The 20252-nt window shown below is 34.5% G+C and overlaps 2 protein-coding genes and 1 non-coding gene across 4 annotated transcripts; 1 reads left to right on the top strand and 2 right to left on the bottom strand.

Moving 5' to 3' along the window:
* Window positions 1-3028: 3028 nt before the first annotated feature.
* Window positions 3029-3101, bottom strand: TRNAA-AGC (transfer RNA alanine (anticodon AGC)). The gene has a single exon. It is a non-coding gene; the product is annotated as a tRNA-Ala (tRNA).
* A 298-nt stretch (window positions 3102-3399) lies between these two features.
* On the top strand, window positions 3400-15706 carry LOC142611099 (lethal(2) giant larvae protein homolog SRO77-like). Of its 2 annotated transcripts, XM_075783128.1 has the most exons (24): window positions 3400-3544; window positions 4134-4264; window positions 4849-4933; window positions 5845-5898; window positions 6404-6495; window positions 6593-6696; window positions 7703-7778; window positions 8691-9147; window positions 9773-10105; window positions 10249-10455; window positions 10548-10646; window positions 10730-10802; window positions 11870-11997; window positions 12118-12412; window positions 12500-12732; window positions 12814-12938; window positions 13156-13273; window positions 13415-13470; window positions 13587-13680; window positions 13774-13963; window positions 14188-14259; window positions 14343-14446; window positions 14549-14611; window positions 15180-15706. In XM_075783128.1, the coding sequence occupies exons 1-24, from the start codon at window positions 3497-3499 to the stop codon at window positions 15288-15290; spliced, it is 3348 nt and encodes a 1115-aa protein (XP_075639243.1). In that variant the 5' UTR covers window positions 3400-3496; the 3' UTR covers window positions 15291-15706. The 2 variants fall into 2 exon arrangements, with proteins under 2 accessions (XP_075639243.1, XP_075639245.1); XM_075783130.1 differs by lacking the exons at window positions 3400-3544; window positions 4134-4264 and having other exon boundaries at window positions 4896-4933; window positions 5817-5898.
* A 1477-nt stretch (window positions 15707-17183) lies between these two features.
* On the bottom strand, window positions 17184-19936 carry LOC142609875 (selT-like protein). Its single transcript, XM_075781600.1, has 4 exons — window positions 19520-19936; window positions 19294-19373; window positions 17825-18143; window positions 17184-17603 (listed from the first exon to the last, which is right to left on the bottom strand). The coding sequence occupies exons 1-4, from the start codon at window positions 19697-19699 to the stop codon at window positions 17484-17486; spliced, it is 699 nt and encodes a 232-aa protein (XP_075637715.1). The 5' UTR covers window positions 19700-19936; the 3' UTR covers window positions 17184-17483.
* Window positions 19937-20252: the final 316 nt, after the last annotated feature.

Here is a 20252-nt window from a genome sequence, read left to right as displayed (position 1 = left end):
GTAAAATGTCAAGCTTCCATATCCATTGTCCCTTGAAGGGGGGGGGGGTGGTTGGGCTTTCTCCCTTGATAGCTAGCAGATAAGCTGAGTTAGTTGAGAACTCCCCATCTTTTGTATGCTTCCACATAATGGTGTCCTTCCTATGGCTATAGTTTTGGATTAAAACTGCTTTGATTTTATCCTTGATGATTTTTGGAAGATTAAAGGATATGGATTCTCATTTCCAGCCATATTCCCCACAAATATCATCCACAGTTAGCATGTAATCTTCCTGGCTTAAAGGTCCTTCAATGATTTCCCTTAATGATTCACCTTTTATTTAGCTTTCCGACCAAACCCTAACCCTTAAACCATTTCCAACTCCCCAACAAACTCATTTTGAGAAGGTGGGGAAGCCCACTTTAATGGCCTTCCAATTAGGGGATGAAGGGAGTTTATTTGGGTCCCTAGATCTTACTCTTAAGGTGGAGCAATATTTTTTCAGAATTATCTTAGCCCATGGTGCATCTTGGTCTTGGTACATCCTCCAATTCAATTTAGCGAGTAGAGCTATATTTTTATCTATGGCTGCATGTATCCCAAGTCCCTTATCTTCTCTGGGCTTAACAATTTTGTTCCAGCCAACAAGATGCATTTTTTTCTTTCCACTCGTGGACCCCTATAAAAAATTCCCTGTTTATATTATCCAATCTATTGCACACATGGACTGAAAGTGCCACCTCTTACATCATGTGGTTTGGAATGACAGACATGATAGACTTAGTTAGGACAGCCCGTCCAACAAAGATCAAGAACCTCGCCTTCTAATCCACTAGCTTATTCATTACTCTTTTAGCGATGAAATTGTATTGCACTGCCTTCTACTTGCTCCTCTATGGCTTAAAGGAAAGCCAATGTATTTCCCAATGTTTCGGTTTGCCTAGATGCCCAATTTCTCACACACTTCCACTTTCACATTTTCACTTACATTAGATAAGAAGTATATGCTAGATTTTTCTGCACTAATTTTTTGGCTGGACTCAAAGCAAAACTTCTCTAATACTTCTGACATGGCTTCACATGTTGATTCTCTCTTCCCTCTTTTTCTTTCTTCTTCTTTCACTCCATTAAAATATTAGTTTTATTTTTACAACCCATGAACAGTAGGGGTTGCATATATAACCTTACTACTGACAGATGGTATAAATTTGAAGATACTCTCCTCTGGATGTAATATGTTTTTAAGGGTCTAGGTGGTAAAATAGCAACTGAGAGGTTTTTAGACCTCAATGCTAGTGTTCTTAACAAAAACATTTTTAAAAATATGTGTTATTGGAGAAGCTAAAGCAAGATTTTTTGTAACTATAGTAAACTGATATAAATATCAATTGACTGTAGTAAGTTGTTAAAAACAAAATACAATATTTTATTAAGATTATCTCTCTTCTTTCAATTAAAATGCTCAAATTGTCTTTTTTTTTTTAAATTTTAATGAGTAGTTTATATTATTTAAAATAAAGTGATAAAAAAAATAAAACATTTGATGTTAAATAAATTGTAAAGTGAGGTGGTAAAATAGATAAAATAAATAAAATTGCTTTTTAATGTGTTAAAAGTTAAATCTTTTAGTACCATTACTGTGAATGCTTTAACTTTAAAAAAAAAAAAAATCCTCAGGTTAGTATTAAAAAAAAAAATATTTTGTATGTGTGTGTGTGTTTTTTTTTTTTGGGTACATAATTGCATCTTAATGTATTAAGAACAAATGATTTTGTGTATTTATAATTTGTTAATACTATATAGATGCCTATTTGGAATAATAATTTTTTTTTTTTTTGCTTATACTCTGGTCCCTTGTAGCTTGAAATCCTAGGTCTATTTCTACTTTAGAGAGGGTGTATATATCTTATATAGGGTATATTTTTCCATTTATAGATATAATAATTTTTTTTTCTTATAATTTGTTGTAAAAATATTATGGACATAATATTTCTTTTTAGTAAATGATGATTGCTAGGCATTCAAGTTAACAACAGTTTTAAAGCTAACTAAATTGGAATCTTAAATGGATTTTGTTAGACGATCCTAAGGGCATTTATTTATAAAATATTTATAATTTTTTTTTTGAAAAGAAAAAAACGATTTTTTGACTTTTTTTTTATTTTAAATTTAGTATCAAAACTTTCAAAAAATTGTTTACTAAAAAATATCCTAAATCATCCATTAACTGATCCATTTTAAAATCATAGTAATTTATTAGTATTAAAATATAATGAATTATTTGACAATAATGGAGTAGTTGGCTCAAGTAAACTATACTTGGGTCCTTGGACAATTTACAAAGTTTCAATTTGGTCCTTAAAATTTTTTAAAGTCAATTTGATCCTTCTATTCTCAAAATAGATCAATATATTTTGAATATTTTGAGGTTTTTTTATTTTATTTTTTAGAAGGTGAATATTTTGAGTTAGTTGTCTAGTTTTACTATGAGTTTGGACCTTTGGGGTAATATCTCTTGCATCCAAAATTTTGTTGTCAAGATTTGGATGTGGCACATCGCAGTGATGTCAGCTCGGTTCGAGGGGATAGATTTTTCTAATTCCGATTTAAGGCCTTTTGCTTTCTAATAAAATTTTATTTAATAAAAAAACAGAATAAAAAGCTGTTAGCATGGAACCATGCCAAGCCAATGAGATGACATGATCTATCTAGCTCAAGTCTGATTTGAGTGTGTTTAGCGCCATAAAATTTTTTACAATTTTGTCACAGCTTTGCTATGTGGTGACTCGTGGGTAGTGGAAATAAAATAATAAGTCAATGATGTAACCACTCACGAGTCGTTAGGTAACAAAATTGTGGCAAAATTATAGAAAATTTTGTGGCATCAGACTTACTTGTCTGATTTTGATGATCTGTGGTACGTGCCCAAGAAACACAAGTAGAATTCATGCACCATTGCCCAAGAAAGAAAGGTACCCAAAGGCTAATCAATGAAAAAAAAAAAAAAAGTAGTTAAAAACAAATGAAAAAGAAAAAAAAGATAACCAGATGGAGAAGTGGGGTATCGATCCCCATACCTCTCGCATGCTAAGCGAGCGCTCTACCATCTGAGCTACATCCCCTTTGTGCTACTCAGCTGTGCAATATTATATCAAACACTTCCTTCCAAGTTTTCAAAAAGTTGCACTTGTCCATTAAGTTACAACACAGAGAAAGCTAGAAATCAACGAGCACACGAAAAAGACAAAAGCAAGAATCACATAGGACATCACAAATTAAAAACAACGGCTCAATAAAAAATGACTATTCCATTGACTACAAAACAAAGAAATTCAAAAATAAAGAAATTAAAAAAAAAAATGATAAAAAAGCAAAAATAGTGTGTACAAACTATAAAGCTCCAAAAAACTTTGCATCGATATATTCACTAAAAAAAAAAAAAGAAAAAAAGACCGAAGAAACAAAAAAAGTCTCCGGCGAAACCAAAAAATTTCAAAATCTTTGAAACTGAATCGTCATGTTAGCCGCAAAGCGATTGATACAGAAAGCTGTGCAGCACCATCAGGTAATGATATTCCAGCAAACTCACTGTGCACTGTGCACTGTTTCTCACTCTCTGCCGCTTTTGCTTTTCGAAATTCACTTTCCATTTCCAAACAATCCGCGTTTTACTTGAAATGCGATTGATCTAGGGTTTCATTTCTCGCTGAAAATTTCCATAACTGTCAAATCAAATGCTAGGTGTTCCTCTTTTCATTGTGATTCCTAAGCTATAGTTCTCGAACCTACTAGAAAATTAAAGAAAAAAAGAAGAAGAAGAAAGAGTTCGATGAAGCTCAAGCTTAGTTATATATTGCTAGTTGTTACAAATAGAGTCCAATTTAGTAACGATCGGAAATGTGTGTGTGTGTGTGTGTGTGTGTGTGTGTGTGTATTATTTTCATGGTGCTGTGTTCTTAGCTGAAGAACTTGCTAGATGTACATTAGGAGTTTCACTGATCATTGAAATATTTTCAATTTCTTTTAATTTTTTTTTTTTTTTTGTTGATCTTAAATGTGCTCAATGTGTGATGTTATATATTGTATATGTATAAGAACTTTTTAGAGTGTCACTGATTATCGAGAAATTTGTTTGTTTGTTTGTTTTAATTTAGCGTAAAGTGCAACATGGTGATTTGACAACGGAAGACTTGGATCCGAGGATTGCTGTTCACTATGGCGTTCCATCTACGGCTTCGGTTCTTGCATTTGACCCCATTCAGCGCCTTTTGGCCATTGGGACTCTGTGAGTTGAAATATGTAGTCTTTGTTTCTGGTATTGGTAGAAGTTTAAGCTAGAAGCTAGGTTTTATATTGTTCATTAGTTATTTGCAAGTATCCGTTTGATACTAATATTAGAATATATGATATATTCTGTATTACTCAGGTTTTTTTTTTTTTTGGCAAATGTGATTTATCTATTGATAAATTTTGGGATTTTAGCAAGGTGATCCTCGTGATGTCAAATGATATATCAACATCTATATATTGTGGCACATATAATTGACAATAGTGAAGTGGAATTGACTAGGTTCATATGCTGCCCGTTTGGTTCAACTTATTTTTCAGCCTGTTGAAAAGGTTGTACCTAGAAAAAAGTGAAGTTTCAAACCGCAGTGCCAAGCAGGCCTTTGTTGGTTGGTGGGATTGGTATCGCTATCAGGCAATTTAACCTTGCTGCACAAAAGTTCCCTTGGGCAAAGTGATAACCTTGTGCACGACATTTATCATGACATTAGAACTCTTAATTACATCATTTAGTGACTTAAATTAACAAATGGAGAATGCAGGGCACAAAATGGTGTCCTTATTACTTTGATTCTACTGCAGGGATGGAAGAATTAAAGTTGTTGGTGGAGATGGTATTGAAGGACTTTTGATATCCCCAAACCAATTGCCTTACAAACACATAGAGGTAAGTACATTTAGTATTCAGTTGATTTTAATGTTTGCAAGTACTTTTGATAGAGTCAAGGGAGAATACCGCTGCCATCTTGACAAAAAAGAAAATGTCAATCTTAATATGAATATTCTCAAGTTAATGCTTGCAGTTTATCCTTAAAAAGGAAAAAGAAACCTATTTCAGCAGTACTTTTCTTTTATGAAGTCTCTCATATTTGACAGAGAAGCAGCTAGAAGCTTGATGCCATTTAGAATCAAATATTTGCAGGAAGTCAAGAAACATATCCGAATATGATACAAATAATCATACCTTAACTTCTGATGCTGATTTTTGAACGATTCATTTAAAAACTTTTATATATCAGTAAAAAGTAAGTAGTTCATTAAAAGATGAAAAATGAGTCACAGTATACAGGAATTATACTACAGTACAAATCAAAAAAAGAAAAAGAAAATAAGATTCAGCATATGGTGATACTATCTATCAAGGGCAATAAATCTGAAGGACAATCAGGGGATATGGAATGAGCTTAATGCCATGAAAGTAGCATTCCCAGAAACTGCTATTTAAGCATTCCTTCCTGTCATAGAAACATACTGGTAACATGAGTGATGTTGTTCTGGTCGACTTAGGCAAAATAGGATAGGTTCTCTTTGCACCTGTAAAGGTTTTTAAATGTGAGTGTTTGGGAATACTACAAGATAAAAGTTATAACAATGTTGATTTTGTTACTGATATGCTATACATAGCTTGGACAATTGGATAAACCATGTTGAGTTTTAGAATGCTGTTATTTAGAACCAGTAGGCAATGCTAGTTGATGAGAGCATTATCAACCATTTATCTTTACAAAATCCTGAGGATATTCTCTCTTTCCTTTTTTTGTTTTTAGCAGCAGATTGATTCTTAGTATCTTTTGGCAGTTTCTACAAAACAAGGCATATATAGTCAGCATTTCAAATGACAATGATATTCAGGTATTGGATCTTAATCATTTGCAAATTTCATATTTCTTATCATTATCCAAAAAAAAATTCTATTTCCTATCTACCATGTCTTTAGCTTTTGGCATTTTGGAAGAATTACAAGATAACCTTGTTGAATTTTCATATTTTGTGTCTTCTTAAGATTGTTGTCAATGGTCATCCACATCAAATGTCTCTTCATTAATCATTTACTGCAGTTAGTGATCTTTTGGTATTTTTATTTCAAGTTCAATATTCCTTTCGGAGGGATACAATTTGAAAGTTCATTATTTGGTTCTCATCCATATGCATTGTTTTGGGTAATCATGTATCAGAACAATTAAAACATTGCATGAACCCTTCGATATGGGTGGGTGATATTTAATTACAGCAACACAGTTGACTTGGCAATCTATGTCTTTCATCAGGTGCTTTAGTTTTTAATGTTACGAAGGTGCTTACACATAAAAATGTGTTTATTTATTCAATTGTTTGATAGCTAATTTATTTTTGGCAGGTTTGGGATCTTGAGAGCAGGAGTATAGCTGATTCTTTACAGTGGGCATCCAATATAACTGCTTTTTCTGTGATCAGTGGCTCCCACTTCATGTATGTCACTGGCAGAAATTTAAAATTGGTAACAGATCATATTAATCAGGTATTTGTCAATAACTTTGTGATATGTTTACTCTATTACAACATGCAGGTACGTTGGTGATGAGCATGGTTTGATGTCTGTGATAAAGTTTGAGGCCGAAGATGGAAAACTTTTCCAGTTGCAATATCATATTTCTGCAGATTCTATAAGTGGTAATTTCTCCTTCTTCTTTTTAATGGTTGATAAGAATAACGATGTGGTGATGTGACATTTGCTAGCAATTTTCTACCAATTTACCAAGTCAAATATTACTTTCCTTGTACAAACTTGTTCTTAGATGCCTCAAAGATGCAAGTGGATGTGAATTCTGCAACTTGATGTGGACAAATAAATTCAAGCCAAAGAAACTTTCTTTCCCAATCCCTCCATTGCTGAGTTCAGCAATGTAATTCCTTTTTATTTTTTGTTAATTACAATCTCTTTAGGGTAGTATCTTTTGTTTAACACATGGTATAATGGTATCATACTATCATGTGCTGAGAAATTCTTTTTGGCCTCAAATACCCCAACCTGATAATTGATACATATTCCTTCTCCTTGCTGGTGCAGTCAGTGGTCTTTGATGTATGTGCCAAACTCAATAGGTCATGGATTGGAATTCGATGAGTATTAACATGTGTATTTTTTACTTTCATTTTGAGTTGAGATACTACTATTTGTTATCTTAGGACTGACATGGAAGATTGCCAAACAAGCTATTGCTCAAATGACATTTCCTCCTTCCATAATGATGGGATGGAGAGGAAGGTCATGAGTTCAAGACCCATGGGGTGCATGCGTAACTCACCAATAAAAACAAAAGAAACTAACATGTAAGATCAATTTAGCATGCATATTTATATGATAACCCATCGAATACTTATGTAATTGAGAGCATTATATCTTAGGAAAGGCTTAGCCACCTTGAGGACAAGTTCCTTGGATTTCATTTTAATTGAACTTTACATAAAATATATAAATATAACAACAGACTGGTTTAGTTCTGTTGGTATGCACCTATTGCTTTGAGTTTATATCACTAATTTTTTTAGGCAAGTGGGTTACATGCTTTTATGATTAGCTACTCGACCTATATGTCTTGTATTTAGTTATTGAACATATGTGGTTCTAATTTGCTTCAATCTTTATTTACTGCATCTGTTTTGTGCTATTTAACAGAAGCCGCTGGGTTCCCCCTTCCTAATGACCAACCTATCATTGGCGTTCTTCCTCAACTGTGTTCTTCTGGGAATAGGCAAGATGCAAGCAACATTAAGGCTTTCCACTTTACTTTCCTGCTTTTGATTCTGAAACAGGAAGGGTTTACAATTATTTTTAATGTTGCCAAATATGTAACCTATTCTGGAATCTTTTGTTTTTAGATTAACGTACTAAATTGTTAATGGTTCAAACTAATATAAGCAGAAATTATGCTTAAATAATGTCCAGCCATGGCTCTCCTAAAGTTATTCTTTAAGTGTAACAAAAAAGATTAGAGAATCTGTTTGTTTGAAACCCATGATTAAAGTTCCAAGTTTCTCACTAAGCAATGAGTGATGTTTTCAAGTCTTTTTCTCTCCTCTGTATAATTACTTTCATTCATTTCTTATTAAGGCAAGTATTAGTGTCATGTTTGCAGCAAAAACCACTGTCTCTCTTAGAATGTCTTATGATGAAAGGATGTCATCAAATTACCTCAAACTCGTGTATACACTCCCCATTAGAGGGTAGTCTTGGTGATCATTAGATTTCAAAAGGCATATCAACTTTTTTTAATGTCATGGTAGGAATTGAAGAAGCATTGGACATTGTAGGGGATAATCTTATTAAATATTGGAGGTGGAGGGATTATTGTGATATTCATTAGGTGGACAGGCTATAGTGATATGGGTAGTAGTAAATAACTTCAGATTCAGTCCTTTCCTTCTTTTGTGTAAACTGATTAATGTTAGTTGTTCTATGTCCCAAGAACATATCTAGTCATTGATTTTGTTTGGCATGCAATATAGCTATTTACTAACATTAGTCTACATGATGGAGTTATAATGTTATATCCTTGTCAATTGAGACAATAAGATAGATGACAAAAAATATTACAGTATATTTTGTCTTTTTGGACTTATTGCAGTTCCTTTTTCATTCCTTTCTTTTTTCTTTTCTTTTTCAGAGTATTGCTTGCATATCAGAATGGATTGATTATTCTTTGGGATATTTCTGAAGGTCAAATTCTCTTTGTTGGAGGTGGTAAGGATCTCCAATTGAAGGATGGAGTAGTTGATTCTTCAAGTGAAGTGGATGCTAATCTTCCTGATGCTACATTGGAACATCATCTTGAAGAGAAAGAGATAAGTGCTCTTTGTTGGGCATCTTCCAATGGGTCCATTCTGGCTGTGGGATACATTGATGGGGATATTTTTTTTTGGAACACATCGTGTGCTGCATCTAGTAAAAGTCAACAAGCTTCATCATCTAACAATATTGTTAAGCTACAATTGTCATCTGCAGAAAGGAGACTCCCTGTCATCGTCTTACAGTGGTCCAAAAACCAAAAATCCCATAATGATTGTGATGGCCAACTTTTTATCTATGGTGGTGATGAAATAGGATCTGAAGAAGTTTTGACGGTGTGTTATTCGTCTCTAGCTATTTAGCATTCTCTTTAATATATTTAATTTCATACAGTTGTATTAAAGATTTGATGTAAATGCTAAAACACCTAAGCTTTCTTGGAAGATATATATATTTTTTATAGAATATTTCGATGTATTTATAACTGTTGTGAGCTTGTCATAAACAAATAAACAGTTTCAATGAAAAGTTGCTTTCAAAGCAAATTCTTTCTTTTTCTTTCTTCAGAGAGAGAGAGAGAGAGAGGGAGAGAGAAGAAGAAGAAAAGAATAGAAAAATAGGTGAAAAAACCAAAAAAATACTCGGGGTGACAATGCTGGTTAAGATGATAGTATGGCTGTAATTAAAAGTAAAGCATGCAAACTTTTGTACGTTTTTCATCTCATGTAGATTTAATCTCTGTACTTCTACCCTGGGATTCAGAAAGAATTTCTGGTCTCTACAATGTTTCAGCTTGACCACTTTCAAATAGTAAATATGATTCCTTTGGCCCAATTAGTAACAATGCTGACGTTTTCATAGTTTGTTGTCAGTTGAAACGGGTAGCTGAAATGGTTTTCTACTAGTTTGAATTTCTCCTAGCATCCAAAATCTGCTCTTTATAATTTCTCAATGTTGCAGGTTGTATCTCTTGAATGGTTAACAGGGACATTAAGATGTGTTGGTCGTGCAGAGCTTAAACTTAGTGGCTCTTTCGCAGACATGATTTTATTACCAAATGCTGGGGCGATGGGGGGTAACCAAAAAGCTGATCTCTTTGTGTTGACAAACCCTGGGCAATTACATTTCTATGATGATGCTAGCCTATCTGCCTTAATATCTCAGCGTGAGAGAAGACCATCCATCTCTGCGATAGAGTTTCCTGCAGTGGTACCTTCATCTAATCCTTCCATGACTGTGGCAAAGCTCAGTAAGATACCCACTGGGGGGGACTCATCAAAGGCTTTGTTAGAGGTATTCATTCAATTATCTATCTCTAAAGACAATAAGGTTGAAACTGTGAATCTAGTAGGTTATCCTGTTATGAGAAACTAGTAGCTCATATATTTTCCAGCTCATTCTATATTATTATCTTGTCTTCTTTTCTGTTCTCTCAGGTGGCCTCAGTTATGAAACTTGCCTCAACAGTGACTGCAGTTAGTGCTGCCAAGTGGCCCTTGACTGGAGGTTTACCTAGTGAATTGTCTATTACTAAAAATGATGGGGTTGGGAGAATTTATTTAGCAGGTTATTCTGATGGGTCAATTCGGATATGGGATGCCACGTATCCTGTCTTATCTTTAATCTGTCTTTTAGAAGGCGAGGTTAGAGTTCCATCAAATATTTCTGTCATATACTGTCCCTTAATGAATGGAGGATATATGTTTAATATTGAATGATCTCATCCGATTGGTAGGTACAAGGTGTGAAAGTGGCTGGTTCAAGTGCTCCAGTAACAAAGTTGGACTTCTGCTCCATCAGTTTAAGGTTGGCTGTTGGCAACGGATATGGTCTGGTGAGATTTCTTACTGGATGCTTCATTCAAGGCCACGAGACATTGCACTATATTATTGCTTATTGTATTATTGATTTTTCTAGGTTCGTCTCTATGACCTCAAAGGCTGTTCAGATGGGACACACTTCCACTTTGTCACAGAAACTAAAAATGAAGGTGATCTAGATGCCATTTATCCATAATGGGGTACACCTCCATGTTTTCCTGAAGTGTTGCACTGTTTTTCTTTTATCAAGACAACGCGAGTTTTGGCTTTAGTTGTGACTTCCTGTCAAAGGGAAAAAATCAGAAATAATGCGTATAAAAAATTCAATAGGATGGAATTTGGAACTTCAATATTTCCAATGGCCTACATCAACATAGATCTTAAAAATCTATAATTTTTTTGGGAAAGGAAAATTTTGTTTAATGCTGATTGGAGAAAGATTGGTTGTCCAAAATTTGAGTGGTTAAACTTCTAAATTAAACTTTCAAAATTTGCAGAATGTGATATGTAGTTATGATATTGAAAATTAACTTATTTACAGATGATGCCTGTATTTGATTACGAAGTTTAGAAGAACCTTTAGCTGAATATGAACAGATTAAAAAGTTAGGTGATTAAATGACGTGTATGTGAGTTGTTAAATCAGAAAAGTCATGCTTGTGACTAGGTAATCGAGGAGTTTCTGCAAGCAAGAGTGGACCAGTTTCCTTTGCAAATCTCTGAACTAAGACTAGGACTCTTTTGCTTACCTTGCTTGATTTTCTAGCAAGCCAAATTGTAGACAGTTGAAGACAAGCTAGCTTTTTTTATTATGAAGTTTAGAATAACCATTAGCTGAATATGAACAGATCAAAAAGTTAGATGATTAAATGACGTGTATGTGAGTTGTTAAAGAAGAAAAGTCATGCTTGTGACTAGGTAATCAATGAGTTTCTGTGAGCAAGAGTGGACCCGTTTCCTTTGCAGATCTCTGAACTAAGACTAGGACACTTTTGTTTACCTTGCTTGATTTGCTAGCCAGCCAAATTGTAGACAGTTGAAGACAAGCTAGCTTTTTAATAATACCACCTTGATTCCTTTAAAACGATAATGAGATTATTCTGAATCTGTTTTTTATTTTAGTACTGCAATATCTTGATATTGTTTCTGTATCTGGATATCTTTTGCTCCTTTATCTTGAAATACAACAATAAAATCCTTATGTTCCCAAATTATGATTGTTCAACTTGCTTCACAGTTCACATTTTGCCTCAAGGAAAAGGACCTCAATGTAGAGCCATTTTTTGCCTTCTTAATTCCCCAATACAAGCACTACAGTTTGCAAATTGTGGAGCTAAACTTGCTGTGGGATTTGAATCTGGTCGTGTGAGTGATGTCATCTAGTTGTTTTATTTCACCTCTTTATTGTTGTAATGAGTTTGGTGATTAGCCAGTAATTTCAGCCTTCTTTATTCAGGACTTCTGAACATATTGCCCCTGTTACAGGTTGCAGTGCTTGACACAAGTTCATCATTGCTTTTGTTCTGGATAGATGGTGTGTCTTGCTCTAGCTTTCCAATAATTTCAATTACTTGGAAAGAACTTACATATACTCATAGCCTTGTCAAAAGCCCTAAGCACTCTGAAACAAAAGTCCCAGCCTACTCTTCAGAGGAAGTAATATTTGTATTAACCAAGGATGCAAGGATTAATTTGTTTGAAGGTGGTACTGGTAAAATTATAGGCACTCAGCCATGGCACTTGAAAAAGCCATCAGTTGCAATTTCAATGTATGTTATAGGCAAGTACAATTTCCTTCTAGGAGAAATTAGATAATTTTAAGTTTGGTTTCACTTATTATAAAATTCTAAGATATTTTGCACTCCAGCTGTCAGTATCTCTGTCTCTGAATCATCAAATGAGCAGCCGGAGTCCCATGAGGATAGTGCTACCAAGAAAGAACCTGTGTCCAATAGTACCACAGTTAGCATAAATTCGCATGAAGGTGTACAACAGCCTTCTTCAGAAACTGCATGTTCTGAGGAAAGATTGTTGGATTCAATTCTTTTGCTTTGTTGTGAGGATTCATTGCGCTTGTACTCTACGAAATCTGTGATTCAGGTCCTCTATCTGCCTTATATATTTAAACTTACAGTATTATAAATTTTCCATTTGCAAGCTAATTTGATATAATTTTATTAGGGAAACAATAAATCCATTCGTAAAGTGAAACATGCAAAACCTTGCTGTTGGACAGCAACTTTAAGGAAAGATGAAAAAGTTTGCGGACTGGTCCTGCTGTTTCAGACAGGTGTAATTGAAATCAGGTAAGTGCCGTTTTTTCTTCGCTTTTATGCTTACCTCAGTAGAATAATCAACAAAATAATATCTACAGTTGTAGGACACCAACCATTCTTTTGATGTATCATGCAATTCCAATGGTTTTGATGGAAATTTCTCTCTTACTCTTGTTATGATAGCATGTTCAGCTAGCATCAGTAATGTTTGAAATAATTGGTACTGGTGATAACTTTCTTTTGGCAGATCCTTGCCAGATTTAGAATTGGTGAAAGAAAGCTCCTTAGTGTCAATTTTGAGGTGGAATTTTAAGGCAAACATGGACAAGACGATGAGCTCTTCTGATAATGGGCAGATTACACTGGTATTGCTTTTGTGAATGGGGATGTGTGCATTTTTCAGCCAAAGACACGTGTTCACTTAATCTTCTTAGGTCTTGCAGCCTGCAAGTTTTGTATTTTTTTATTATTATTTTGACTTGTCTGATGTTGAGGAACTTCCATAGGCAAGTGGGTGTGAATTGGCGTTCATCTCTTTATTAGCTGGTGAAAATGATTTCAGGTATATTTCAGAAGCTAATGTGGCAATATATTCATGAAGTCAGGCATGAAGATCATTTTATAATTTTTAAATAAACAAGATAAGATTTTACAAGGGACTATGCTGTGGTTTTATAGGATTCCAGAAACTTTGCCTCGTCTCCATGATGAAGTTCTTGCAGCTGCTGCAGATGCTGCCCTTAGTTTCTCTTTAAATCCAAAGAATAAGCAGGTTCAAAGAATAATACCCTTTTTTCTTTAAGTTTTTATTCTGAAGACTGTTGATGTTTTTTTACATAGCTTTTCTGACTTTGTGTTGCTACAGGGTACCAAACCTGGCATTCTAGGTGGTATCATCAAAGGTTTTAAAGGGAGAAAAGTTCCCCATACTGAAGATCTTATTCTAAATCCTAAAGTAAATTTTTCTCATTTAGAGGGCATATTTTTGAAGTCCCCATTCTCAGACTCGTCTCCAGCTGTTACGGATAATCAGGAAGCTGAGGAGCTTAATATAGGTTTTGATCTGTCCACCTGCCTGTACACTGTCTTCCTTTTTGTTGTCTTCTTGTTTTTACCAGTCTTCGAACCTTTGGGCTTGGACAACAAAACTTGCTACCCAACCACCAAGGCAACAAAGAAGGCTGGTTTTGTTGTCTTCTTTTGTTTGGTTCTTTGCTGTGGAATCTTTTTCTTGGCTAAGCTTTTCTGTTGATTTTTTCTCACTCTGTTTTTGGTACAGATGACATTGAGATAGATGAGCCTCTACCAGTGGCGTCATCTTCATCTTATGATTTTCAAAATATAAAGACAGGTAAATCTGAATTTTTAATCTTCATCTAATGCATGTTTTGACTTGATCAGGTTGGTATTAAAAATATTGTTTTCCTCCTGCAGAGAAGGGGACAGAGAGGGAAAGATTATTTCAAGGGGGGACTGATGATACCAAACCCAGACTTAGAACACCGGAAGAAATCATAGCTACATATAGAAAAGCTGGGGTAATTTCATATGATGGTTTTAGTTTAACTTGTTCTGTTTTCCATAATTTAACAGCTCACTTAATGGATTGTCTTATTATCTAATGTGGTAATTAATTTAAGGACGCTTCTTCTGTGGCTGCACATGCAAGAGACAAGCTTGTACAGAGGCAGGAAAAATTGGAGGTAGGTTATTCATTGGATATTTCCATAAGAATTCATTTGGTCTGGATTGACTGTGTTGCTTTACCCTTGGTTACTTTCCTAGAGAGAGAAAAAATGAAGAGAAAAGTGTGACAGTTTATATGACTACTATATTGATGTCAAGATTGAATTTACAGTTTAATCATATCCAAGTTAATGAATATTTTATCGATGACCTTGTAGCCCAGTAGCACTCCTTCCTTTCAAGAAGGTACTAGGGTTAAACCTATTAAAGATATGGATTTGTGGCTGTGGAGATTACAGATGATTCCATCCTTTGGAAAGACAAAAAATTGTACTCCCATCTCACCTCGTCCTGGGAATTTTATTAACTTTTCTACTAAAACAACTTCTTTACTGAGGTGGAAAATTCTTGTGTGTTGGGCTATCACTTCCACATAGGGTTTACCGCTAACACCATTTTTATTTGAAGTTGTGAAAAAGAAGAGAAAAAATTTGCAATGACACTAAGCTTATTTGAATTCAATTCCAGTAAGTAGCACTTCTTGACCGGCCCCTCTGAACTAGCTTTTCTTGTTACGTGCATCAGAAAATTAGCAGGCGCACTGAAGAGCTGCAAAGTGGAGCTGAAGACTTTGCATCATTAGCAAATGAGCTTGTGAAGACCCTAGAGGCTCGAAAAAAATGGTGGCATATATGAAAAGAAAGTCCGGCTTATCTGTGTGTGCTTTAATATTTAAGAGGCAGGAGGATTACCATGATACCAGAAATATTCTTAGAAACCTGCAATCGGCTTTCAATAAAGAGAGTGATTTGTAGCTTGTAATCAAGCTGACAAGCAAAAGTCCTGGCCTTATATGGTTTATCTGAGTCTTCAAAAGCCTTTCATGTAAATTATGTAACTACGGCGTAAATATCATTTTTGGAGAGATTAAAACAAGACAGATTTATATTTGTTTTATTTATTGTACAAGATTGAGAAAATGGCAGGTGACTGTCAAATTATTGTACAGAATTGAGAAAAATGAAAGTGATTGTCTAATTATTATTATTTTTTGATAGATAACATAAAAATATTATTAATAAAAGTGTCAAATTGAGCATATTGAGGATGTACTATGGGAGCACAAATCAATAACTAAAATTACAATGATTAAGAAAAACATGAAGGGAAGTACAAGAAAAATGAAGAAAGACCACACTCTACTCAGAGAATATACAAAAAAAAAGACTTAATCTCTAGTAAATAGCGTTCACAACCTTTAAAGTTTCTAGCATTCATTCATGCCAAATGCGCCAAATGCACCATATCAAACAATGAGGCACTAATCTCCACACATCTATGCTACGATATCGCCTAAACTTTTCTTGCCAAGAGTCAAACAACTCAATATATGTATGAGGCATAACCCAATGAATACCAAACAATGAGCAAACTAGTGACCACAACTCTCAAGCTATGGGGCAATGAAACAAAAGGTGATCCATTGGCTCCTTGCATCTCTTACGCATATAACACTAATCAAGTACAAGCACATGTCTTTTACGACGATTGTCTGTTGTTAAGATCTTACCTAAGGTCTAAGGAAGTAGACCATGAAAAGAAAGCTACCATTGGAGGATTGAGAAAAAATGAAGGCGATATTACCTAAGAAAGTAGACCACGAAAAGAAGGCTACCCTTGGAGGATTGAGAAAAAAATGAAGGTGATTGTCTAATTATTGTACAAGATTGAGAAAAATGAAGGTAATTATCGAATTGATAATTGATTTCACAGCACAGAAGAAGCCAACGGTGTCATTGATTTTGCATTGGTGTGGGCCTGAGTGCATGGTGGCTCAGCAAGTCTGATGTGTACATGTATCTGATTACCACCAATAACGAAACCAAAGTTTGTAGCTTCAACTCTTCAAATGAAGAATTAATCAATCTAATAGAATCTATAGCTTCAACTCTTCAATGAAGAATTAATCAAACGAAAAGACTACATCAGTAGGTCCTTTGATGAGATTTGAAGCTCACCCCCTTCCAAGATGATCTCTTACCAACACCAAGGCAATGTTTTTTTGAGCACTACAAGCCACCAAGTTCTTAAGGAGGCGTTTGGTTCGCCGTGATGTTACATTACGCTGTAATATTAAGCTATTGTAATCTTACATTAATGTAATTTTAATACAAGAGTACAACATTAAACTGTTTAGGAAAATGATGAGATTAAGATGATGTGATATAATTTGTAATTTTACAGTATGATAATGTTAGAAAAAATAAAATAAACCAAAAATTTTAATACCACATCAAAAGCACATCATTGTAAGTGATCTCTCACCAACACCTTCATAGCACCAAACTTTCTCTTGCCCAAAGCATGGTGATTGGCAAAACAATTACTTAGTTAATGCTTAATGTTGCGTTATGCTAGATTCTTGTTCATCTATTTGAAGAAAAGAGGCCATGGTGTGATGTATTCAGCAATCAAAGTTCTCCAACTTGACTACTCAGGTTCCTGAGAATAATCCCATGTGAATTAGCTTTTCACTTTTCACTATTCTAGAGAGAGAGAGAGAGAGAGAGAGAGAGAGAGAGAGCCTGATTCACAAAGAAATGTATAATTCAATTGGAAGAATTTTGGGGGAACTGTTAAAGAGTGGTCTTTTAATAAATAAGGAAAAAAAAAAAATAGAAGTGCCTGATTAACAAAGGATTTTTCTCTCTTCTATCTCTTTTGCAAAGCATATCAGACACAGGGAGATGCCAAAATTAAAGGGTATGTAACCATTGTTCAGTACATGATTAATGAGAAACGTTACAGGGGTTAAAAATTCACTATGACAGCAATTTCCTCAGTATCTCACTGCAAATTTGTGTAATAAACTTCTGCCTCCACTGGGCACTAGGACCAGACACCTCCTCCAATACCATCCACAACTCTTGAGCTACTAAGTTTCCTGCCAACAAGATCTCTCAGCTCAATTTCGCTAGGGAATCTATTCTCCTTCAGCTTAGAGAAAACCTACAAGTCCAAAGAGGTAAAAGTGATGAGAACCAAGCAAAATTGAAGAGTTTTTCACATGTCACATTAACTTCCCTTAAAATCAACCAAGAAGAGTTCAAAAATATCCCAAACTGGTATCTGACATTGAGTTTACTACTAAAGCAGGATCAACAAAAATACGTTAACTGGACCTAAAAAGTGAGCAAAATCTATGTATTGCAAGAAGATATGGAGTTTACCAGTTCACCATTACAATATACTTCAAAAGCACCAGAACTCTGCAGGAAGGATTGGATGAAGTTTCCTAAAAGCCAAGTGCTTGCAATACTTCGAAATTTATTGGCACGCAAGGAGTAGAACCAAGGAGGAGGTGCCGCAAATCCCAACCTTGGAAAAATCTGTTCACCTGCCATTATTGTCCCAATAATTCCAAATTGAACAACAGGTACAGCTTTGCTCAGTAGGCGTTTTGGAAGTGGAGGTGGGTGGTTTGCCAGAACAACATTGATCCCAGGAAATGATGTGTCTAGCATGTTCTTCATTGTTACTGCATTTCCTCTGCCACAAGAAACATAATTGTGAGAACAGATAGAACAACTGCCACCGCCACTAAGCCTTAGTCTCAAAATTTTGGGGTCAGCTATGGATCCTCAACAAACTACTCATGGTCAGCCACATGTATTCACATTTAAGAGAGAACACCAATGATCTTACAAAGTATATGTCCAAAATTTTAAAAATGAACCTACATATAGATTGATGTAATTCGAAACAGTTTCCAATTACAACAGCAAAGTTCTGATGGAAACAAGTAATTTGACCTAGTTATTATTAACAACCACAATGGAGCTGACATCATGGATTTAAATTATACAACTGTGACAAGTAATAGTTTGGACAATATTTAGAGTTAAGACAATATCAAAATTATAGAAACTACTACGATGACAATTAAGTTATATTCGTGATCAAAACTGTCAAAATAGGACGGAGGACGAAGTAAAACATTTCACAGAAAGAAGAATTGACAAAATTAGTCGGCATAAACTTACATATTTTAGAACATATTTCATTGACAAAGCAATTCTAATTTTCTAACTAACGTCAAAATGCAAGCCCATGACTCGTAACAGTAAGAGTTGCCAATCCACACAATACACATGTAGAATTTAAAGACAAAAAGTACATATCATAACACCATTTCTTCATCAATCAGTTTCACCCTTTTTTCTTTTCTTACATTTCCTTTTTGAAATGGACTGACTTGGATATAAAAATCACACAAGTAGTGTGCACACATCATGACAGCTAAACAAAACACGATTAATTAATCAATTACTTGCTGATCAGAATGATCTCAACACAATAGTTTGGTCTTGTTACCGACTAACCTAAGACCGGAGTTCACGGAATACTTAATCTTCTATTATGAACTGTAAACCCACAATTTGATAGCAATTATGTAATTTTCTTAAAATTTAGGATAAATTATACGTTTTGTCCCTGAAATTTAAAATCAGAAACATTTTGATCCCTCCATAACACACCCAATTTATGAAATTTATGTGCCTAACAATAAAATTTCTGTTTAAATACATACATATATGTACACTTTTTATTTTATTTGTTGAAACAGTAAAAAAAAAAAAAAAAATCATCTAATGTCAGGCACACTTGCTAATAAAACCCATAAAAAATTTGGGATAACCTGTAAGAACAGGAAGAGCAAAAGTTGATGTAGACAGTGCTGCCCAGACCAATTCCACCACCAACAATGCCACTTGGTTTCTGCATTTTCACCCAAAAAAACAAACAAAAATGTTAGGTACATAAATTTTTGTCTCACATGTAAAATATCAATATGGGCAGAACCCATTATACTATATGTTAAAAAAAAAAAAAAGTGATAAGAAATGTAGAATTGAGAGGAGGACCTGTGTGGGAAAATCAAGAGGTTGGTTGAGGATTGGTTGTTGGGGAATTGGTTTTGGAGGCTTGTAATGAAATTGATTAGGAGTGGGTACTTTTGGAGGTGGGGGTATGAAGAGGTTTACAATGTCTGTACAAAACAGAAACATTGGTATACCCAACAGAAATAACTGGGCTCGATCCATTGGATTTGGAATTACTGGGAATTTGAAATCCCAATCAATCAGAATCAAGGATGGAAACTGCGACAAGACCAGAGGGAAAAAGAGAGAAATGGACTTTTGGGGTAATGATTAATGTAAATTTCAGGTGAAGTGAAGGGTAAAATTGACCCCAAAAAAAAAAAAAAACCACAATCTTGGTCTCTCCGGTCGTGACGTAGCGCGAACCAATCGGTTGATCCGGATGCGGTTGAATTCGACACGTTTCTCGCCTTGTTTGGCCTGAATTTTTAGTGGGTGTTGTTTAGTCTTGAAAAAAAAACAATGTCGTTTAGGAATGGACTAAAATGCAACTAAAAAATCTTATTTAAAAAATAAAAAATTTATAATTCTTGATTAATTCATCCTTACAACTAGTTTTTTGATAAACTAGTCAAAAAATGACATTAAAAATGTAATTTTTTTTTTGGCTCTGTTAAGACAGAGTTGCGGGACAATCTAACTAATTGAATGGAAGTATAAACATTAAAGTTTGACGTTAAAAAGTGAAATTAATAACAACAGCAAATCTTGATTC

This window comes from Castanea sativa, chromosome 9 (genome assembly GCF_040712315.1).
Source record: "Castanea sativa cultivar Marrone di Chiusa Pesio chromosome 9, ASM4071231v1".
Taxonomy (NCBI): domain Eukaryota; kingdom Viridiplantae; phylum Streptophyta; class Magnoliopsida; order Fagales; family Fagaceae; genus Castanea; species Castanea sativa.
The sequence above is the reverse complement of the archived record's forward strand: the minus strand, read 5'-3'. Positions and strand labels throughout refer to the sequence as shown.